We start from the raw sequence: 24762 nt of genomic DNA, 5'->3' as shown, positions 1-24762 counted from the left end.
TGTTTCAGTATAATGAAATTTAACAGGAGGGACAATTTCTCTTTATTGCATTTCATTCAATCCTTGTTTCTCATTCCCTCCGAATAAGGATTTTTTTCCCCATTTAGATTTCCATAGATGAAAATGATACAAAATCATTATGAGTCATGAACATTTAAATACATTTGCTCTTTTGAGAGGTCAGTTTTCTCCTGTAGTTAAAGAATATGATTTGGTGAGATTGCTTCTCTGAGATCATGCCCTTTCAAGAAGTGTTAGATAGAATGGAGGAACGGGTGTGGGGAGGCGAAGGAGAGAGCAAATTGGAGGACTCTGGTTGCTTTGGGAGGATTTGGGATCTACTACTTAGGCGGTCTCGAGGGAGTATTTCAGGGCACAACTGTTTCTAGCGTTAAGCAGTCTGAAAGGGGAATCTGGACCAAATGAAATCTGCCACATGAACTCTCAGATGAAACCCCCATGGAGGGGGGCCTTCTCGCTCTCATCTTGAAGCCCTGGGGCTGCAGGCCTAAGAAAGATGAGGACATTTGAATGAACGGCCAACCACCCCACCCCATCTCATTCTCAATAACACCTATACATATTTGTACCCCAAAGACTTTTCCTTCCTTCTTCCCAAATTTTGCAATTTTTCCTGGCTCTTCCCCTAGCCCAGCCTGGTAAACTCTTTGTTTCTTACCCCTCCCTTAATTGGCTGAGTGCTTTACTGTTCAGATCAACCTAACCTTGCATTCTTCTATTTAAATTTATGCTTTCTTTATAACCCAGATACAACCGCCACTCTGGACCTGGCACAGGGTTTGCTGTGGCCACCCAACCCCAGGGGAGTTAGGTGGAAACTGGGGCTTTCCTACGAAGGGGACCGTGTGAGTCAGTGCCAGGTGACTTCCAGCTTAGACCTGGGGGACAGGCGGGTCCAAGTGGATCTGGGATGTGGATAAACTGGACCCAGTACCCTGGTATTATACATACAATGCTTTATTATCTTCTCCCCATTTGGGAGCACAGAAGCTGCTTAGTTTGTTCATTGTTGTGTCTGTAATCCTCAGACCGGAGTCTGACATGTACAGGATACTTCAAAACACTGAGTGAATTAATTTATTGAGCCCCTGCTATGTGTCAGGGATTGCTATAGGTACTAAAAGAGACAGGCATTGGCACCATTAACAGATGGAGAAATTAAGTAGAAAAGTGACTTTCTCAGTGTTATTCACAATGGGAGCGGTGTCTAGATTTCCAGATTTCTGGCTTTATTGTGTTTCAGCACAAAATTGCTGTTGACTTCCTCTTTCCTTGTTTAAGGAATAGGCATTTCTAGGCATGACTTTTTCTAAGCTGACTCCTTTGTTAGTATTCGGTTATTTATTTATTTATTTATTTATTTATTTATTTATTCCTGATTTGGAAAATGAGCATGGCACCATGGAATCTCCAAACAGATGCTCAGAAAAACAGCACTACCTGACTGGACAGTCGGTGAGGGCAGCCATACAAAGTACCACAGGCTGGATGGCTTGAACAACAGAAATTTAGTTTCTCACCATTCTGGAGGCTGAAAGTCCAGATAAGGTGTGGGCTAAGTTGGCTTCTGCTGAGGCCTCTTTCCTTGGCTTGTCGATGGCAGTCTTCTCCCGTGTCTCTACGTGGTCTTCCCTCTGTGCGTGTTTGTGTCCTAAACTCTTCTTCTAAGGATATCAGCCATAATGGATGAGGGCCTAACCTGACAATCTCATTTTAACTTAATTACCTCTTTAAATACCTTATCTCCAAATGCAGTCACATTCTAAGGTACTAAGGGTTAGGACAGTACATGAAATTTAGGGTGGGGACCACAGTTCAACCCATACCACTAACCCGGTTTTCACAAGATACAGGGTACCATCCAGGCCTGTTTTAAAAGGCCTCATACTGTGGGGGTTATAACCATGCCGCGGGTTATAGCCCAGTTCCTGCTGTCCTGTGTTCTGTGGCCCCGGACTGAGATCAGCACGGCGGTCAGAGCAGGTCACACAGGGACCCAGAAATCCGAGAAGAGAGTTTTGTACCAAGTAACTGAAAGGAATTATCACCCATCTAAGGCTCACTGTTTAAATTACCATGTTTATTTATGTCAACACATAATACAATAAAACAACTTACAAAACCCATTTTATCTTCACGTAATGTAACTCTTCAGTGAACAGAAGTACTCCTGTTAATGTTCTGGCCTTTTCAAGGTCCAGCCTTGGGTCAAAACGGTATTCAGACAAATAGCATATTCATCTCTCTATATACACAAGGGGAACACTTATATTTACTAAAGTCCCATTCCAGTAATCATACAAAAACATCACACGTTGAGATGAATAGTACAGTTGCAACTTGCTGTTGCTGTAGTTTCTCCCTAGACCTTGGGCTTCAGTCAAGAAGTAGTGGGTACACCAGCCCTTCAGATTCTAAGGTGATTGCTTAGTAGTTCTTTTAAATAACTATGTACTCCACAAGTGTCCGATTTACCTGAGTTATTTAGAAACCAGAAAAAAAAATCTCCACATGATCAGTGTGTACAGATCTACCTGCAAGACTTGAAATTTACCATCGATTATTCTGTGTCAACTCAGTGGATAAACATGAAGCTTCTATTACAGAATGAACTCTTCACCTAGTAAAATACTTCACGTTACAATTTATTCACAGGTAATAAACATGGCACAAAAGAACAAGATTTCACCTGTACTCCAGTAGTCTAAATGCTCTATGTTCAGTAAAGCAAATGATAATTACCACTTAATGTACAAAATCTTTCTAGCATTTCACTGACAGAAGAATCAGCCTCATGCTGTGGAAAGAAGAAATGGTTTGGAGCTAGAAGATCTGGATTCTGGACCAGTTCTCTTTACTCTCTGCACCCTAGTTTCCTTAGGAGAATTAAAGGAGAAGAAAGTGCTTTGACAGTAGTATTTATTACAAGAAATATTATTCTGCAGGGTCCATCTTCGGTAAATCTTCAGGCAATTTATGGATCCCTAATTAGCCACATGTATTTTGCAAGTAAAATCTTATTTTTAAAAGTAAATATACAATGCATATCTATCATAGGCAGCTGAAATGTCAAGTTAGTGTATGCAAATGGGAAAAGAATAAAGGTGAAAAAGCTTATTACCGCGAGGGACTTTTGTACTCTTGATGTGTTTGATTTAAAACCATTTACAATTTAGTTCCTTTTGTAATATTGGAGTTCTGGTTGAATAAATTAATCATTTAAAGTAATTCTTTAACAAGAAATTAAAATGTTCATATGATAATTAGAGGGGTTAGAAGACAGTGAAACTGAGTAAAGTGGATCGAGAAATATGAGAGAAAAAATAGTTTGAAAACTCAGAGTCAGGAGGGAAACTGAATGAGAAGTTCATTTCTGGGTAATTGAAAAGAATCTAAATAATAGGCCTATATTTTACTTTATTATTTTTTTTACTGGTGACCTCCTAATTTATAAATTACTTCTTCTTCATCTGTAAAACAATACTTCTTTGTGTACCTGACTTCTAGGTTCAGACAAATCCACAGAAATTTTTAACATTTAGTTTCCATTCTTACATTTGAGACATCTTTAGAAGAGTTGCATTCTTTCAGCTGAAGTAAAATCAGAATCTCATTTTTTTAATTTATTCATTTTAGAGAGGAGAGGGAGAGACAGAGAGAGAGAGAGAAAGGAGAGACAGAGAGAGAGAAGGGGGGAGGAGCTGGAAGCATCAACTCCCATATGTGCCTTGACCAGGCAAACCCAGGGTTTCGAACCAGCGACCTCAGCATTTCCAGGTCAACACTTTTATCCACTGTGCCACCACAGGTCAGGCCCTCATTTTTCATAGACTCAAAAAAATCTTCCCTTAGGAAGGAACACGTTTACTAAAGTTTGGCATAAATTGGTGAGTGTGAGGATGAAATATGAGCAGATGGACTTTGTGACTTTGCTAAGACAAAGATTTCAGGTAACTGTATTCTTGCAACAAATGAGCTTCTAATTTCAAACATTTTTCAAATGCAAATCAGGCCCTCATGAATCATTTTGATGATTTTTTTGAAGGGTTAATGCAACAGAGTTGGTATTCCTCAAATGATCCCCAGAGTCACCCCTTTGCTTAGGATATTTCTCTTGATTATTTTGAACCTGCCAACATAGTCTCTAACCTTCATACAGAGAACGACTAATCGTCAATGACCTATTATTATCTTAAACCAACCTCATTTTGAAGGAACAAAGAAATAAAAATTAAATAGTGCATTAACATTTCATATCAGTGAAACAGATTTTTTTTGTGCATAAAGAACTTCTATCCATCTGTGAAAAGGTTCACCTTTTGTTTTTCCCTGTGTTTGTAGGTTACATTTTTAAAGGTGCTGGTGGAGCCTCTGTACAGTGGATTGGTTCCCTAGAAAATAAAAAGAGAGGTTCAGATGAGCATATGTACATTTTGTTACTATGCTGTTTGAATATATCTAAATAATTTCATTGCACATTACCAGTTGGAAGAAGAAAGTCAACCTCAATCTTGGACAGCATTTGAATAATTTTGATCACATTGATATGTCATACTTTTAGTATTTTAAAATTTATACATCTCCATTTTTTAGTATATAGAACTAGTCCTGTGTATTCTAAAAATCTTACCTTTTTTTGGAAATGCACTAATTTATTAATAGAAAACAGGACTTTAGCTGTTTATTCACTGCTATTTTACTACCCCATATAGGCACTTGGTTATTTATTGAATAAGTAGAATAAACCAATAGGTGACTCAAAAAAAGAGAGTGAAATCTAAAGCAAAATATGGAACAGTGAGCTGGTAGAAGCGCACAAAGATGAATGACACAGTAGTACCTGCCTTTAAGAAACATGATTCTGGTGAGAGGCATCAAACAAAGGCATAAATAATCTTACTATAATGAGATAAAAATTCAGAAAGAGGAGCAACTAGTTGCTTGGGAGAAGTAGAGAAACATCACCAGGATAGTGAATACCTGCCTTGGATAGGCAAAGAACTAGGTGGCTTTTGCTTACTAGTGTGAGGAATCAGAGAGTCACAAGAGGCTGGTGTTGGGACACACTGGGCTCATGAAGGAGCACAGGTCCCAAGGCAGGTTGGGCAAGATGGCTTCGCCCTTGGGGCAGTGGGGAGGTTGTGTGCGGATGCCTGAATAATCCAGCTGTCCTGTTTGGGCTGTAGATGTGTTTCCAGGTGCTGTCACCAGGACCAGAAGGACCAAGGCTCTCTAGGTGTTTGAAGAAATGCCAAAGTTGATCTTTTTCTTTCTATCTTTGGTTTAACTGTTTCTAGAAGGCACAAGATGTCTGGGTAAGACACAGTTTCTTCCCTCTCTCCTTCCAAGGTTGAGCACTCAGGCTTTGGTATCAGAAAGCCTGGGTTCAAACCCAGCAGCACCACATGACCTTACTTCAGCAATTCCAAGCCTTGTGTCTTCATATGTAGGAGGATTGCCAAAGTGCCTGCCTTGTCCATGCGGTAACATACCTTAGCACAGTGCCTGGCACACAGCACCTTCTCAGTAAATACTGTATCTTTTCTTTTTTTCTTTAATAGTTTTTTAAAGACTTTATTCATGTTGGGAAGGAGACAAAAAGAGAGAGAGAGAGAGAGAGAAGGATGGAGTAACAAGAGCATCAACTCCTATATGTGCCTTGACTGGGCAAGCCCAGGGTTTCAAACTGGCGACCTCAGAGTTCCAGGTCGACATTTTATCCACATTTTTGCCACAGGTCAGGCAAATATTGCCTCTTTTCATTAGCTCTTATTTATAGCTCGTCTTCACATTTGGAACTTCCTTTTCCTTTAGGTTCTGAAGATACCTCCCCCCAGGGTATGAGCACTCTTATCATTTCCAAGCCCATTTCTGAGTATGTGTGGAGTCTATGTCAGATCTTTCAAATTACTAAATCTTATATTTTGATCTCTGTATTCCATCAGTGACAGAGGTGGTAGCAATTTCTAGTCATAGATCTGAAAAAACACGATCATATTACCTTTTTTAGTACATTTCTCTTGGGTCCCAAATACCTGAATAAAATTAAAAATATTCCCTGGCCTCTCCTGCCTGTTGCCCTTGGATTCACTACAGTATCTTCATTTGGAGGAGGAATGACACCTGCACCTGTTTCTGTGCTGCCCAGAGCCAGGGACCTAGCCTCAGACTGAGGAACATGTTACCTTTGTGCATGTTACCTTCAGAGAGAGATGCTGTCTCAGTAATGAGGGCAGACAGAAAAGAGGCTCCTTGTGGAAGATGATGAGTGAAGGCCAAGTCACCACATTGTCTCTACTCCTGAGGTCCGCCTGGATAATTCTGAGGGCCCTCCTGCTCGTATTTAGTCCTGCTGCCATAAGAACCTGGGGTTTGGAGGGTGGAGGGCATACTCATGTGGTCTTAGATGCAGGTAGAGTATTATTTGCAAACAAAAATCACATGTGGAATATGATTAAGTTTAAGGGACTATATGCTATTCAGTTTAAGTTGGTTACAGAAGAATAAGGACCTCAACTGAAGAAGAAGAAAGGTGAAAAAAAAAAAAGAAGTGCAAGTGAGGATAATGAGTAGGGGCGCTGTCCTGGAGGAAAAGGGTGGCTAGGGAAATAGACCAGACACTCTGAAATGCAGTGTGAATGGCTGCAAGAAGGGCCAGCTTAGATTTGTGTAGAACCAGGAACTCTTTTGTGGGTCCATCCCATATCATATCAAACATATTAAAACGCACTCCCATCCCACTCTAATGTCATTTATATGCCCTATAAAGGAGATGATTTGAGTTTCAGTTGACTGGTCGATTACACATTATTTTGTAGACCTTTAGCTGAATGTTTAATTTTGAATATGTGGTTTTCATTCTGTATTTTGAAGCAACTTCATTTATTCAGGCCAACAATATTTTGAAAATCTTGTTATAGGGCCTGGCCATGCTAATAGGGGTGATGGATAAAGCAGACCACATGTAGTAGAAGGGTAGGGTGGAAGTTTAAAGGTGGAGAAAAAGCAAGCATATATGGGGAGGGGAGGGTGTACAGAAGTGATTCCTGCCTTCAATTGATGATCAGAGCTCAGGAGAATGAGCTCGAACTGGGTTTTATTGACAGTGGAAAGTGTGACAATGCCTGGTACTGCCTCCTTTAGTGCCATGCAGGCGGCAACTTCCTACAGAGGATTTTCAGCTAAAACACACTGTATCTTGCTCTATGTCAGGTGAGTCTGTACTCCCTCAGTTTAGAAAAGGTTGTGTTTACCCCAACTATCTGGGGTGACCAGGCTAATTCCCTCAGGCATTTGGGGGTACTAATTTAGGCCTAGGAGTCTGCAAATGCAATAACACATTTTTAGAGTTTGGAAAAATGGTAATAAGGAAGCCCTTTGCCATGACCCACAGCTCTCTTAATGATTGCCTAGCTGCCAAACGCAGACCAGATTTGCTTATCCTAGTACAAAATCAATCTAGGACTGCTAGAAATGCTGGACTGAATCTTTTTTGCCTCTAGTTAATGAGTAGAAAAAAAAAGTCTAATCGAAGATGAATTTGAATGTCTTCCCTTCTGTTTTCATGAAGAATGTGGAAGGGGATTGTTTTTAAAAGTAATAAAGGGTAAGCTTCTTAATGAGGTTATGAGGAAATGATTCAGAAGGTAAGAATGAAGCTCATTCTCAGCCTGTCTCCTTTGAAGTCCACTGGGGACCGAGGTGTCAGGCCACCCACCCACCTCTACCATCTCTGGAGGTCCCCTGGGTTTTGAAGACTAGTCAAATTCAGTTCTTCGGGAAGAAGCAGATTTTAAATAAAAACGGAATCAAATTGAAGACCCCAGAATGGATGCTTTGAGCAACAGTTTTTCCCCCAGTAGGATGTAGTGAAATTTGATTTGAATTATTTGAATTAAACCTCTTTTGCATCCAAGTGAATAATTATTACCCAGTCATTATCTAGTCAAGAACATCAAACATTTGTTATTCAGAGAAACTCAGTTTAACAAGGGAATATCATTTTTCATTCATGCTTTTATCTAGTTAATGAATATTTTTGTTCCATTTTAGAAGTAGGAAAGGTAAAATTTTAGCATTAGCATTTCAGTCATGTTCCACATCGTGAGGGAAAACAATTCATGTTTTGGGGAAATTAACTGTTAATTAAAATGTTGTTTTAAAGATGTTAATCATTTGTCAGTAATACTTTTGTATGAGAACATTAAAATGTGCTGGTTGGTAGAGACACATCACATAATTGCCCGAGTGCTTGTCTGTGAAACACCTGCTTATTATTTCTAGGAGGGTCCAGGCTGTGCTTGGAAGAGGCTGCAATTAGGATTTCAGCTCCACCAGGGATCAACAGTCTCTTAACCTCTCAGAGCCTCAGTTTCCTTCCATTCAGATGGGAGTATCAAGACGACTTCACAGGGCTGGTAGTTGTTCAACTAACCCCTGCTGTTGGGCTTGTGTGTGTGTGTAGGTGTGTCTGTGTACCAGCTTAACCACATTCTTTTGCCTGGTTGCCCTTTTGATCATTGCCAGGCATTTGCTTGACGGCTGGTGAGAGTTGAAACAGCTGTGTCCACGGGATCAGGGGAAGTTAACTACTCCAGCACTTTGGCCTCAGAGTACTAGATTCTAAGTCACCAAACTAACCTGTCAGGTTACGTTTGACCTTGTTAGGGATTGACAAATTACATATTCAATGCAAATCCATAATTTATTCCTTAAAGTGGTTTTTTTTAAATTATGAGAAACCCATACATACACAAAAGAAGAGAAAAGCTGTCTAATGAACCTCTGTGCACCCATCACTGAGATTCAACAATTACCAGGATTCTGCCACACTTGCTTCAACTCTCCCTCTGTCTCCTTTGGCTGAATGGTTTCAAAGCAAACTCAGCCTTCATTTTCTTTCACCTCTAAATCTGGATTACTTTTTTAGCAAAGCCATCAATACAATATTATGTCTAATTATAATTAACCATAATATGTTATCATTTTAATACTTATCTACATGAATCTTTTCCTAGTTATCAAAAATGTATTTTTTTATTATTTAAATCAGGATTAATACAAGATCCACTCATTGCATTTAGTTGTTGCATCTTTACTGGGAAGATACAATAGATAAAACTATTTTTATTATCTTTTCTCCTTCACCATATATTATAATTATTTCAAAATAACTGCATAAAGACATAAATATCCCTCATCAAGATAAATTTATCCAAAACAGAAAATTCTGTTTGTTTTAGGAATTAAAGATAGTACTAAAGACTTAGAGAGAAAAGTGTTAACAATTTAACTGGGCAGATGAATCCAAAGGAGCATTGTGTTTGCTTGTATTTTCTCCTGTGATATTACTGTTTTTAGAATCAGCAATGTAAGATAGTTGCTATTAGATAGCTGGATGCACCATTAGAGATAGAGAGATGAAATTAACACCATGAAATTGTTTCTATGGGCCTCCAGAAATGTAATTATCTCTTCTGTGGAAAAGAAACTCAGAAAATTGGAGTCCTGTTTTGTGTTTGCTTACTATAAAGAGGAGACACATCAATTATGTCTATTGAGTACATACATAGTGCTCACAAAAATTAGGGGATATTTCAAAATGAATATGAAATGGTAAAAAAAGAAGCATTTGGTTTTATTTTTATTAAACAAGAACATCAGAAAGCAAACAACAAGTTAAAGAAAGTTGTTTGATTACGAAAATGAGATGCAATACCAACTCTTATTTCATTGGTGAAAATGCAGTATACAAAAGGCTGAAAGTACTGGAGTTCCCTGATCTTCTAATTTTTGTGAGCAGTGCATTTAAAGACTAATACTTTGGGGTGTTTTTTTTAGGTAGCTGTTTGAAACTGATGTTATTTAGAAAAACTGGATGATATTTAAAAAGTCTTCCCAGCTTTGCTTTGTAACCTATTATGGTAATGTATATTTCCATGGTAATTGGCACAAACTGTCTAGTACTCATGAACCTTATTCTATTAGCTATAGCATAAAAGTTTAAGGAAATGCTTAGATACAGCACTTCCGCTTTATCAGATGGGGCCTGAGGGGGCCTCCTTGTGGTGATAAATAAAATATATGTCCTTTACACCTCAAAGTAGCTAAATAAGGAGTTTGATCGGACTCGTCAGAGTGGGGAAATCCCCCCACTGCACTGAGACACAATTATGCTATGAGAGCTCAGTTAATGGACAGAGGTTCCTTTGTCTCCAAAGCAGAACAGAAATCGAAGCTCTTGGGGATGTGGTGAGAGGAGTAGAGAGTGAACATGATATTCTAACTCTCTTTAGAGAGAGGAAAGCTGACTCCCCATTTCTTCTACAGGACACTTTCTCTCTAGACAAGGAATAGCCCCTAAGTGTTCACATACCGTTTGCCATTTGGCTTTTGACCTTTCTGCTTCGAATTTGGCAACTTCTTTACGATCATGAAATGACACAAGCAGCTTCCAAATGCACAGTAGGACAACTCCAATGAGAAGAATAGCCAGTGAAACCCCTAACATGATCATAGGAATGTTTGGAGGTTTTGGACAGTCTGTGGAAACAAAAAAATATATAATAAGAAGATGGTACAATGAACATTTTGATAAATATTTTTCATTAAATTTTCCAACCATACTTGTTCTCCAGTAGAGGGAAAAGAGTTTTAACACTTTTTGTTTTACTGATTTTTTTTAATGAGTTACTTGTTGAAGGATAGTCCTATTCCTTCAAAGTAGAACAGAAGATAAAGTAAGAGTTCAGTTATTCGAAGTAGATGCATACACACTTGAATAGCTGACTCAAAAAGAGTTAGAACCCAAAAGAGTAAACATTAATGCACATGGAACACTTAAAGTACCATAAATAAGACTAGAGTTTAATCACTAAAGATGATCTCTTCTGGGTATATGATAAAGTAGAAATGGAATGAATATGTGTGTACATATGCACATAATTACTTTTTTATGGATTTTTTGAAACTAAAAGGTTATAGTCAAAATTATATAAAACTTACACCCTGAAAAGTTTACTACTTACTGCTGTTGCTTTATTATTTTTAAAAAAAAAAATTTTAATGGACAGAAAACAGTCACGGCTTTAACTTTATTTTAACTGTAATAATGCTTGATGCCTGCAAGGTTCTTGGACTGGGGTTAGGAGAGGTGGGTTCAGTTCCCATCTGACATGCAGTAGCTGTCTAAACCCATCAAGCCTGTGATCTCTCTGAGCCCCAGGTCCCTCATCTGTAAAACAAAGGTGTGTGACTTCAGTGTTCCCTTAACTTCCTTGACAATAAGATTAAGCTCAGGTTCTCGTGCTTATTAAACTCAAAGCCTACTAGACCTCTCCCCCGAGATTCTGATTCAGTGGGTCTTGGATGCAGCCACAGATAATTTTTTTATTATTTTAAGTATCTTAAGTAATTGTTATCTTCAGGGAAGTTTGGGAAATTAGATGTTTTGTACAGTCTTTTTAACTTGAACATTCTATGAAACGTTATTTTGACTATTGATAATATTCATGTAATTTTTCAATTATACAGTATTTTCACTCATTGACAGCAAAATGACTAATAATCCTTGCAATATGCCTGGGATGATACATTTCTTAACGAAATATTATAATGATGCTTTCCCCTTGCTTTCATAGAAAATAAATCTCATATAAAGATTATCATTAAATCTCTCTCTCTCTCTCTCTCTCTCTCTCTCTCTCTCTGCAAGAAGTGAGGTAAATCCATGTTATCTCGGGAGGAAATGAACCGTACTAAGTTTATTTTAGCTCTTAGTGCTTTTAGATATTTAATAAAGAAAGTGATACATCCAGGACAACTGATGTGACTTTCAAGGTGGGAATCTACAGCTGATCTGAATTTGAGCGGGACTAATGATCCCCTAACAATGTGATGCCTGGACTCACACACCTCTGTTCTTTGGCCAAAAACACATGCAAGGAGATTAATCAAAAATAAGTAAAGGAGCTAATGAAAAGTAACTACAGTATGATGGTCTAAAGACTGTTTATAGCATAGCAAATGAACCATGGCTGCTTCTAACAGGTTAGCAACTCTTGTGCCAAGGAAGCGGCAGGCGCCTGTCAATAAGAATATAAACTGGCTACATCTTGGACTGCAGATGTCTGGGGTGGGGCATAGCATGTTCTTGCTTAAAGCAAGATGAAGCTTGCTAAAACCCTGCAGCAAGAACATGAATTAGGAGGGCTCTCTCCTAGGGAATGAAAAAAGGAGGAACAGGCATGGCCTGGCAGAGATAATTACTCTAAGAATTTAGAGTCATCGGGAATTATTCATTTCTCAAGATGAGGTCTTGGCCCAAGTACCAAGGCAGGAATTACATAATCGGAAATCCAGTTCAGTGCTGCACCTAATTCTAAGGTCTGAGTTTCTAATGCTGCCCGCCTTGTAGGTCTGCCACACGTGACTATTGAGCATTAGAAGTGTGACTTTCCTGAATTAGATTATGCAATAAATGCAAAATACACGCTAGTTCTGAAGACTTGACAGGATAAAAATGTAAACTGTCTCATTGATAATTTTGTATATTGATTACACATTGAGATGACAATTTTGCATACAGTGGATTAAATAAAACATTATTGAAATACACCTGTTTTTACTTTTTAATGTAGTCACTAGAAAGTTTAAAATTATACATGTGGTTTGCATTAAGATTTCTATTGGACAGTGGTGATCTAGCTATTTTGGTTTTCAAACATTTATTATGATCATACAGTGGGAGGCAGTGCAGCACAGGAGTTAACAGCATGGACTCAGCCAGACCTCCGTTCCCCAGACAGTGCTGGGGGTACATGATTAATGCAAAACCTAGAAAATTATTTAAATTCTCTATGCCTTGGTTTTATTACGTATAAAATGGAAATAATAACAATATCTGAATCATATGGCTATTAAGGGTATTAAATGAATTAATACATGTAAAGCATCTAAAATAATACCTGACATATGGTATTACTAAGGGCTCAATAATTGAGAGCTGTTGTTATTATTATTATTATTATTATTATTATTATTATTCTTACAACAGATTCACTCTACCTCCTTCTCGATTCTTAAGGCCCTCAGGGCCTGGAACCCCCAAGTTGAAAATTGCGGCTGTTAACATCCACACCTGCACCCCTGTCAGGAAGGCTCCTCAACTATCATCCTTGATTGGTTCCTTACCATTGTGGCTCTTATCCTCGGAAAGTCTTCCCAGATGTAAGAAAAAAAGATAAGCAAAGTGATCCCTACTTCCACACACCCCTTGATGATGACCTTTTATTTGTCTCTTTTTTCAATTTGTTTGGAGGACCCTGGGAATTCTTAAGCACCACCTCCTTCTCCTTTCCCATCTTGCCTCTCTTCTATCCAGGCCTCTCACCAGCGGCCCTGGGTGTCACTGGTCTTGCAGCTGTGAGAGGGCACTGCAGATTCCTGGGGTGGGCTCTGACCTCAGGGCCCCAGGGGCTCTGGTCTATCTAGGAAGCCAACATTTGCCAGGATAGCTCCTTGGAGCTGTCAGGGGACCCCTGTTAAGCCACAGGGAGGTAGTTTTCCCTAGTACAAAAGTACAGGGAGAATGAAAAGGCATCAGGACACCTGAGTGCTCTTGGAAAGGTGGCATGTGGATGTGCCACTCATATCCTGTGCAAGAATAAAAGAACAATCCCAACAGTTTAATAATAAGGAGGCATTTATTAGCCAAATGCATGTTTCACACACTACACTCACACACACTCACACTCACACACACACACATACACAAAATCAATAAATAAAATAAAGATCAACTGAATGTATATATAAAAGTCCCTGAATTAAAACAGACCCTATTCTTTTTTTTTTAATTTTAAAACTTTTATTTAGAAAATTAACTTTATCAGAATGTCATTGATCAGTAAGAGTACATAGATTTCAGGTAAACATTTCTACATCATTTGAACTATTGCTTATGGTATAAACCCATCACCCACAGTCAAATCATTTTCCATTAACTTATATATGTCACTCTTTACACCCTTCTCCCCACCCCCTCTCCCATCCCCTTCCCGCACGTCCCCTTCCCCTTTGGTAACCACTTCACTTTTATCTATGTCCATGAGTCTCAGTTTTACATCCCACCTATGTGTGAAATCATTCAGTTCTTAGCTTTTTCTGATTTACTCATTTCACTCAATATAATGTTCTCAAGGTCCATCCATTTTGTCCATCCATAATACAAATGGTATTATGTCATCATTTCTTATGGCTGAGTAGTATACCATTGTATATATGTATCACATCTTCTTTATCCAACCCTCTACTGAAGGACACTTTGGTTGTTTCCATGTCTTGGCCACTTGTGACTAATGAGGCAATGAACATGGGGTGCATGTGTCTTTACATATGGACCTCAAAACTCAAATATTTTTGAGTTTGGGGGATAGATACCCAGTAGAGGGATTGCTGGGCCATATGGTAGTTCTACTGTTAATTTTCTGAGGAACCACCATACTTTCTTCCATAATGGTTGTACTAATTTGCATTCCCACCAGCAGTGAATGAGGGTTTCTTTTTCTCCACAGCCTCTCCAACATCTATTATTACCTGTTTTATTGATAATTGCCAACTCAACAGGTGTAAGGTGGTATCTCATTACAGTTTTGATTTGTATTTCTCTAATAGCTAATGAAGATGAGAATCTTTTCATATATCTGTTGACCATTTGTACATCCTCTTGGGAGAAGTTTCCATTCAGGACCTCTCCCCATTTTTTAATTGGATTGTTTGTTTGTTTGTTGCTGAGCTTTGTGAGTTCTTTACATATTTTGGTATTAACCCCTCATCAGAGTTGTGGTTTGCAAATATAATCTCATAGTTAGTTGGCTGCCTGTTTGCTTTGTTTTCAGTTTCCTTTGCTGTGCAGAAGCTTTTTAGTTCGATATAGTCCCATTCATTTACTTTTTGCCTTTATTTCCCTTGCCTTTGGAGTCAAATTCACAAATTATTCTCTATAGTCAAGGTCCATGAGCTTAGTACTTATGTTTTCTTCTATGTGACCTATAGTTTCAGGTCTTATATTTAGGTCTTTGATTCATTTTGAATTAATTTTTTGTGCAGGGAGACAAACTGTAGTCAAGATTCATTCTTTTGCATGTGGTTTTCCAATTTTCCCAGGACCATTTATTGAAGAGGCTTTCTTTTCTCCATTGTGTGTTTTGTTGAAGATGATTAGTCCATATATGTGTGGTTTTATTTCTGGGCTCTCAATTCTGTTCCATTGGTCTATATGTCTGCTTTTCTGCCAATACCATGCTGTTTTGATTATTGTGGCTCTATAGTATAACTTAAAGTCAGGTAGTGCAATACTTCCGAAAACAGTCCTTATTCTGAAAGTTTGTGTTTTTGTTGTTAAAGACTTGTTTTTCCCAATGGAATTAATATTATGAGAAATGGCTTTGATTTCAGAAATACTTGCTAACATTGCTGCCACGGTCACACACAGAGGGTTGAGGGTCTAGTTGAAGAATTTGATGGCACACAACAATGAGAAGGCAGGGGTTTTGTACTATCGAGTAATTCTTCCTTGTAAAGTAGGATTCACCTTCACTAATGGCCGCTATGATGCATTTTATATGTTCATTTCAAAGAAGTCAACTTACATGCGATTGTCAAAAGCAGGTTCCAGGTGCACTCTGCCCACCTGAGCTTCAAGGTCATGGTCACAACCACAGCCTTGCATCTTGCATTGTGTCCACCTCCTCTTCCCTCTGACCCTTAACACTGCAATGTGGTGTTTTTCTAACCATACTTTCTTGGTTGGTTTACAATGTCTTGAACCTACTATATGGATACTTTGGTATTGCTTTGGTTTCTACACTCTAAAGTGATGACAGCTTTATTCTCTTGGTTTCCAATTCAGGACTTAATATTTTGTCATCACATTGATGAGCAAGCACATACAACAAAACACATGTGCCTTTTTGCCTGCCCTCACTGCTAGTGTCTGGGGCAGATCTTGGGTTCCCAGTTTTAGGAGGGAGGAGGAAGAGGAGGTTGCTAACAAGGTCTGGAAAGGTCTGATTTAATGCAGCTGTCATTTCTGCTGGAAAGGTTTAGGGATACATTCTTAATTGAAGACAGAAAAGATGAGGCACCTGTGAGTATTCAAAAATGTGGCCAGGACTGTTAGGGTGGAGTCACTCAAGAGAGATTTTGAAGCCACCTTCATCAGAGTTGCCTGGGCCACACATCAGGCCTGCTGATTCAGGATGCAGGCCTTTTAATACACTCCCTAAAGTAAGTCTGATACTCACTAAAGTTTAACCCTTGGAGTAGTGAGTTATTTGTTAACCCTTTGAGGACATACATGAATGTTTGTACTACTCAAAGGGTTAAGAACTTCTCAACAAAAGAACCTTTCCACTATTTTATTTTCTCTATATAAACTTCTAATATATGTAAGCTTCTCTCTCTTCTTCACTAAAAATGCACTTAAAATTTTTTTTAGATTTTATTTATTGATTTTTAGAGGAAGAGAGAGAGTAAGAAAGAGAACAAAAGAGAGAAAGAGGGAGGAGAAGCAGGAGGCATCAACTCATAATAGTTGCTTCCTTTGTGTGCCTTGACCTGTCAAGCCCAGGGATTCAAACCAGTGACCTCAGTGTTCCAGGTCGACACTTTATCAACTGCACCACCACAGGCCAGGCTGAAGATGCAATTTTGATTTGAGGGCTTCCCCAGCCCCAAGCTAGCTCCATGAGCTGGTGTGGATGAAAAGCCACAAGAGCAATGGACTCAGATCGCTTCCTTCCTCACACTCTGCTTCCTGTCTTTTTTGATTCAGCATTATCATTTATTGACCTGTGACTGGAGGTTATAACTGGTGCATGTCTTATGGTCATCATTCCATTTAATCCCTGAGTCAGTCCTTAAAAGAAAGTATTATTATTTTTCTCATTTTACAGACGAGGAAATAGAGACTCGGACAGGCAATTATCTTCCCGAATGTCAAATAGCTATTAAGTGGGGAGCAGGATTTGAGCCAAAGTTTGCTTGATTCAAAACTCATTCTCTTAGACTGTTATGCTCCTTCTTGTTTGTCTTTCTCAAAGATACCCCTTTTGCTCACATTGCATATAACCTTTCTACAATTCATCAACCAGCTTTATGGGAGAGGATGATTGGTACAAATACCCTCGTCTTGTTATCTGATCTTACTTAGTAAGACATACTGGATCGTATCAAACCTTGCAGTCATTGGGAAAGTAGAGGCACCTCATCAAAAATTTGGAAATATCTTTCCTGGCAAGCTACCCAATGTGTCTTTCTGATTTTTTATCTCCTTTTCCACGGAGTATCACTTACCACTGGCAATGGAAGGCATGCCACTCACCTTTCTCGTTGATGCTGTGAATGATGGTTTTCCCTTCGTTATCTGTAGTTATTAGGAATGTAATAAGACATTCATTTTCTCCTTGCAGAGAACAAGAAACAGAACTATCCTTTGAGAAATCTGAAGATAAAGGAGTCATTCATTAGGTTAAATGAGTTTCCAAAAGAGATTATTTTTAAAAGCAAAGTGGTATTGAGTTTTAATATGCAAATAGGAAATTTCAACTTTGGAGACTAAGAGTCGAACAGACCTAGCATTTACCCCCACCAACCGACGTTGCAGTTTCTACTCACGTTCCAGAAGAACAGTTCCAGGTGTGGTCAATCAGGACTGACCATCAAATGCACCTATCAAACTGATGGGGGCAGGATTTCAATAGAGAAAAAGTACTCTAGGGCAGGTACGCCTAGCTGTTTTGGGAATAGAATGGCCCTGATTATGGTAATGAGGAGGCTATATGTTCTTGGCTGGGAGCATCTGGGAGGAAGACTCAATTACATTTCGGAAAAAGACTACACAATTCATGTTGAAACTGACACTTCTGAGAGGACCTTGCCCACAAGATTGCGGCCATGTATCATTACAATGATAAATATAAATTTATATCAAGAAACAGACACTGAAGCATTATGTTATGTAACTCAGGGACCAGCAAGATAAAGGTAAACCCAGAGGTAGATTTAACGGTGGGTGCACCGGGCATGTGCCCTGAGCCCTGACTTCTGAAGGACCCTGCAAAACCCCAACTTGACACTTTTTTCTAATGACACAAAGTTTGGTTTCATATGTGCAATTTTAACATTAATAGTACATAATACTTTTTATTTATTTAAAAATATGGTTAACATGTATTTTTATTTTCCCTGTCTCTCTCTTTTTTTAAGGGGCCCAGTATTTTCTTCTGTGCTCAGGGCCTCAACTGACCTTAATCTGCCTCTGGGTAAACCCCAGATAAAAGAAACCCAGGATGACAGATGACAGTTTGTTTAACGATTCAGCATAGTCCCTTTCTTAACTAAAAGAAAAAAAAAATCTAGGTTTCCTTAAATCTTTTTCAAATAGAAATTATTTTCTTTTTGTACTTATTCAAGAGGCAGAAAATGAATGTCATATCAGGAATTGTAAAAGCAGTAAATGGTCCCTCTGAAATGTTATTACTAATGTTTAATTCTAGTGGTTTGGCACCTATGCCAAAATTATAAGCATTTTCTTAATTACAAAACAACTTGCTTTATGTTTTTCTATCTTATAGGTTGAAGACTTTTTAATGATACAGTTATACTTCTACAGAAACTTGCAAATAGAATGACTGTTTGTTATTAACCTAAAAATTTAAGACATATCCGATCTAAGTGTACTATATGACACAGTGGGTCAGAATATTAAAACTGGGACTGTCCCAGCTAACCCTGGACATACTTGTGTTAGACCTATAACTTTTCTCATTAGCTTAAATATAAAAACAGGTTTTAATAAAGTAGAATCTATAGGTGTTGCTCTGACTGTAACAAAGAAAAATGAATAGGCTATTTTTAGTTCAATAATGTCATTGTCATAGAAAGATAGAGATATTAACTTGTTTTGCTTTTAATCTCTGAGATAGAAACCTCATGTCAGGATCTATAAGAAGTATGCCTGTATTATCTATGAAAATGGGGACTAGTAAAACATTTAGTATTATTAATAAGATTTCAGATGATAGGTTTAAGTGAAGTATTTTTTAATCCATTAGAAGCATCTATGTACATAGGAATATTAAGAAATCTAATAACAAAACATTCTCATTTAGTCATTCCCAAATGTTTATGATTATCTAAATCACCTGGTAGTTCTGAAAATATGGATTTCAGGGTCCCACCCTAGGCATTCTGGTCTGAGAGCTCAGTGGTATGCACAGGCATTTGTATTTTAGCGCTTTGTTTAGTAGTATTTTTAATAAGGTGGTTCTGATGAAGAGGTTTGGGATCCACCAGACAACACTTGATTAATGATATTTGTGTTATTTCACATATTTGATAGCAAGAGAACTGCACATATATATAGTTCATACTTTGGTTATTTTTAGATGGCCTTCAACACACACCCTCCTACCACACCACTCCAATGAACTGGGATTCCTAGAGTCTTGGAGAATATGCCTTTTCCTATTGGACTCTTTTTTCCTTCCCTCCCTCTCTCTACCATGACAGTGAACACTCACCCTGTTCCTCTCAGACCTACTTAATGGAACACTTTTTTTCTCAGGTAGAAAATATGTGGATAGCTTTTAATACTCCTTTCAGTGATATTAATCCTGCTTTTAAAATTTTCTTTTAAATAGCTACACTGAAGCCCGGGGAGGCTTAATTTACTTGGCCAGGGTTGTTTAAGTTTTAATGGAACTGCTAATATGACCTTGGAGTCATGACTCCCCTCTTGCTTTAATTACTTCACAACTCCTTTGCAGGACAGTTATGCCTCTGGATTTGGCCTGTTTTCCAGTGTTTGGGTATTAAAATGCTATTACTGAATGTGCAATGAAAGGGTCCAGCCTGGACTGGAGATTTGCATAATTAGCTGCTAAGATTTTCTTTTGTTGTTCGTAAGAAATAGACCTTTCTTTTTTATCTACCTTGATGAGTGCCAGCAGTGCTGTTCTAGAATAATACAACGAAAATAAGATCTGAGACAGCCCATGAAATCAAACTTAGAAAGGGAAGAAATGTGAGAAAGGGGGTGAGGAGGACAGGGTCTAGGAAGTTCCAGGAAAAATGTGGAAAATATAAACTGTCTGCGCCACCGAATCAAGATAAGTATGTGTTTAAGACCTCTGCTCTGGGGCCAAGTCAGTAGTTCTCTGAGAAAATAGTTTCCCAAAGAGAAAAAAAAAAGGTTTCTGTGGTCCAGTAAGTTTGAATACTTAGAAAATTGTGTACTTAAATATAGCAACTTCCCGTTGCCTCTCCTGAAAATTTGCAATGCACATTTAACTCACCGGGCATAAGAACTCTCAGGAGTCCTTCAAGAAAACAAAAGGCTTAGTTTCCTATTTCCAAAATTTATATGACCATGGGTGCTTTTTCTCCCCATTTAACTCTTTTAGAAGTAGCATCTCATGAAACTACCCTTTGAGCAACAACACTAAGTACATGAATGTTGGGGTAAATTAACAATGTCTCTTTCAGTAAAATGAGCTGAGTAAAGTATACATGTCCTTAGAAATGTTCACACAAGTCCACCGCACAGTTGGGGAACAATTTATTTGAATTATAATGTTATAATTATTTTTACTCTCCACGTCCTTGCTGGGGAAGGGTGGGTTGATAAAAGACCCCATGGAAGAGCACAGATGTTGGGAGAACTTCAATATGTGTTGGGATAACCCAACACATATTGGGTATGATCAATAACATAACTAGGTGAGTAACTTGAACTAAGACTTATAAATAGGCTCATCAGAAAAGTGATTTTTTTAAATTCATAGGCTGATAAATATGCATTTTTTTCTCAAATTCATCATGATTAGTGCTTTTAACTAGTATTATTTTAAATTTTATTATATTTAATTTCTGAGTTACAGACATTAAACTCTCTTTTGAAGATAATTTAGTCAATTACACACAAAAAATAATGCAAATATTCTAAATGCCACTTGAGACCTAGTGTTCTTCTCAAACCCAAGCACGTATATTAATGTGCTGAGAGAGCTGTGTGTTTCAACACAGAATTCTCTGTTCCTGATTTCCATGTCTCTGAGGTTCTCTCTCTTTTATTCCTTAGCACATTAGATTTCCCATGCTGCTACTGGACTGACTTCTAGTAATTGGCAGGGCATTTTCTGCAATTTCTAGTCATTTCTTGGAAACATTTGGTCAATATCCCAGATGTTTGCTGTGAAATGAAGCCAGGGTATATGCTGAGATTTTGTACAAGTTACCAACGTGGACAGCCCACCAACACCACACGGCACCTTGCCCTGCGTATCAGTGAAAGGTATACACCATATTGTACAATTTGTGGCTGTTTGGTATATTTTTCTTTAGTCATTAGAAAAAACACAGGCAAGGGGTTTTATGAGCAGTAATCATGCCCATCCATACGGGGTTATTCAACTGTGCATAGTCAGAAATCTCCAATTTGAAACAATGTAGGTAATTTTCAAAAACGATATGTCATATTTTTCTCCTTGGAAATGGATTAACTTTGGTATTCTAATTCTGTCTATTCAAGACACATATCCTAGAGTGTCATGAATTATTGTCTTGATTATGCCACTTTGCCGAGACACATCCTAGTTGCATCTCTAAAGCGTGCAGAGCAGCGGTTCTACCTGAGTAGCATGACAATGCAGGGAGCTTGTGATGACAGGAAAACCAATTCCCCCAGATGGTCCCTTTAGGAGGACTCATCATCTTCTTTTTTTTATGTTTACAAATGATTTTTTAAATGGCCTTCCCAGCTAAAATACAACCCATTTAAATATTTGAGATGTCAGTTTGTCATTGGGAAGAATCTGATTTTAAGTAATTATATTTAAAAATGACAGTGAAAGCAAGAGCAAGGTTTGCTAAACAGTTAAAGGTAACAGGCCCTTCTTGTTTTTTCGGGGTTGAGACGGTGGAGAATTAAAGATGGTCGTGTGACACCCGTGTTTGGAAGTTGGGAGTAAAAGCACCTAGAGGGGGAGGAAAAATGGCCACTAACCGGAAACTGCCCAGTGTCTGAGGTCTGCTACCAGGAAACCCATATCATACCTTGCTTTACCCTATTTTGAAATAAGATATTCAGATGATGGAGAATGATTTTGGGTGTGAAAGGTTACCATTTAGATACCTTTTCAATTTTCTTTTTTCCAGTTCCAACAATATAGCATTCTGGAATTCTCTACAGTTGCATTTGTTAAACAGAGGGGAACTTGCCAACAGAGCTGAAGTAAAATAGAACAGCCACGACTTTAAATTTCTTGAATCCTCAACCATCAAGATCTTACCCTTATGGAATGCATTTCCCCTTAATAATTAGTATGAGTGAACTAATCCATGGTACAAATGAAGTCAAGTGACTGAAAAGCCCATCCCAGAGTTTCTGCCTCTTAAGAACTATGTGAAGGAAAGAAAAGCAATTTAAGACAACTAGAACCTTCTTCTTCATTGATGATCACACCGGCTAGTTTGCATTTGTCAACACATTCTTCTTGGGCCTGGCCATTAGCAGACAGGTGACATTCAATGCAGCTCCTGTGAACATTATTCAAAAGAGTTTATCAGTTTATGTTGGCAGCTGGGATATTGCTTAAATGCTGTTACTGTGGTTTGTGCTATAGGAGTGTCTCATAGAGGACAGTGCCTTTTATTACTTTCAGAAGATAGTTGGGTGATGTCCAAGAGGAAACTGCTTTATTTTGAATTCCACTTAGTAATCAATGTTCCCTGAGCCAGCCTCGATAATAGTTGCTAACTTCATTTATCTCTAATGATTGCTAAAGTTTCAAAAAAGCCAACAACAATAACAACAAAACAATTATTTTGGTATTTGATTTAGCTATGTTTTCATTTTACATTTTTCTGGGAAGGGTTTATGCTACTAAAATATAATCAAAGAGCAGACAAAATTTGAATTTCTTAACAGAAATGGTCTCTATTTTAGAAACAATCCATATATGCCATGACTATTTTAAGACTCACTTTTCTGTAACTCTTTTGAAAGAATCCAAGCCTTGATAAGGGTATTTTCAAAAGCTGAGGATTACAGCCTGAATCTTCATTAATGCCGTCTTTTTAATAAAAGATTGCAACTTATAGAAAAGCGTATTTCCAAAGACAGAGCCCAGGAGTTAAGCTATTGTAATGATGTTTACGTAGCAAAGTAAAACTTAGACCCTGAATTAATCTTGTGCTGAAAATTACTTTACAAACAGATTGTGTTTGGAGTAATCCAAAGCAGTAAAAGTTTTCTTATTGTGGGCACACCTTATGGTGCCCCCCTCCTCCCCAGCCATGGAAATTCACCCTCTTCCAAATACTGGAAACATTCTCACCCCAACCCCCCATGCCTTGTCACAAATCAACTGCAACCTCACTTCCCTAGGCAAGTCTTCCATGACCCTTACCAGTTAGTTCCCTTGCCATGGGAGCCTCTGAGTTCCTCTGAAGGAAGGGCTTAAGAGCAGCAGGAGTGGAGATAAAAGTCTTGTCTGAAAGTTTACTGGCATTGCATGCATATTGCATTTATCTACATTATATATTCATTTGGAGTGGCTTTGCAGGGGACTGCTAGAAATCGTGGAAGCCCTTAGAACCTCTTCCTCTTTGTGCATCTCACTGATGGCTGCCCATGCTAGTCTGGTGGCCCTATCTCTTGTCATACATAGAGCATATGGCAACTTACATAACTCTTATTGTAGCTGTCATCCCATCATAATTACTTTTGTTTTTTAATTTTATTTTTCAATTACAATTTGCATACAGTGTTATTTGGTATTAGTTTTAGGTATATAGCATAGTGGTTAGATAATTATATACTTTTACAATGTGTTTCCCCTGATATTTCCAGTACCCTCACCATAATTACTTTATAAACTAAGTCTTTCCCACTGGATTTTCAGCACCTGTGGTGGCAGGAATCATAACAGTTTCAGTCATCACTGCATGCCCATGCATGGACTAGTGTGATTTCTGGCATACAGTAGGTACTTAATACTTGCTTGAGAATGCATGAATGAATAAATGGAAGAATGGACTCAATTAAAACTAATATAAGCACCATGGAAATCACTCTACCTGATCCCTCAAATTTAAACTAACTTGACTATTAATTTCTGTTTTTATAAACCAAGTTTAAGATTAAATTGTGTTTACAGAGAAGATGAAATAGAAAAATAATAGAAGAAACATCTTAACAGGATATTTTACATTAAATTGTATTCAAATAAGTCTATGTTCCCCTCTTTCTTTTGGCACACGTCCAGACACAGTGACAGAGAAGTTTAACGCCTGAATGGTGAGTAACCACTGAGTGAATATTGATTTTTCCTACTTCATTTACATTGGAAATGCAAATGCCACCATTGTGGGTACTAGAGTTAATGAAAATATGAGCTGTTTAAGCATCTTTGCTGCATAATACATCATATACTACAATGTCATACACAGCCAATTTGGAGACTTATTTCACTTAACCTACAAATGTTACCCCACTTCCATTAAGAAGTAAGCTGCCTTACTGTTGCTCAGCAAGAGAAACTGATAACAAAATAAACAGACAGCCAACTAAATGGGAAATGATATTTTCAAATAACAGCTCAGATAAGGGCCTAATATCCAAAATATACAAAGAACTCATAAAACTCAACAACAAACAAACAAACAATCCAATAAAAA

At 38.1% G+C, this 24762-nt stretch overlaps 1 protein-coding gene across 7 annotated transcripts in view; it reads right to left on the bottom strand.

The window, feature by feature from the left end:
• Nucleotides 1-2091: 2091 nt before the first annotated feature.
• Nucleotides 2092-24762, bottom strand: part of ITGB6 (integrin subunit beta 6) — a 175479-nt gene continuing 152808 nt past the window's right edge. For all 7 annotated transcript variants that reach the window (XM_066280391.1, XM_066280394.1, XM_066280392.1 and 4 more), the window contains 4 exons: nt 22523-22620; nt 17405-17524; nt 10397-10563; nt 2092-4412 (listed from right to left, as the gene is read on the bottom strand). In XM_066280391.1, the coding sequence (XP_066136488.1) occupies nt 4314-4412; nt 10397-10563; nt 17405-17524; nt 22523-22620 (484 nt within the window). In that variant the 3' untranslated portion in view covers nt 2092-4313. The remainder of the gene's footprint in view (nt 4413-10396; nt 10564-17404; nt 17525-22522; nt 22621-24762) is intronic.

This window comes from Saccopteryx bilineata, chromosome 5, assembly GCF_036850765.1.
Source record: "Saccopteryx bilineata isolate mSacBil1 chromosome 5, mSacBil1_pri_phased_curated, whole genome shotgun sequence".
Taxonomy (NCBI): Eukaryota; Metazoa; Chordata; class Mammalia; order Chiroptera; family Emballonuridae; genus Saccopteryx; species Saccopteryx bilineata.
This window is presented reverse-complemented; position numbering and strand designations above follow the sequence as displayed.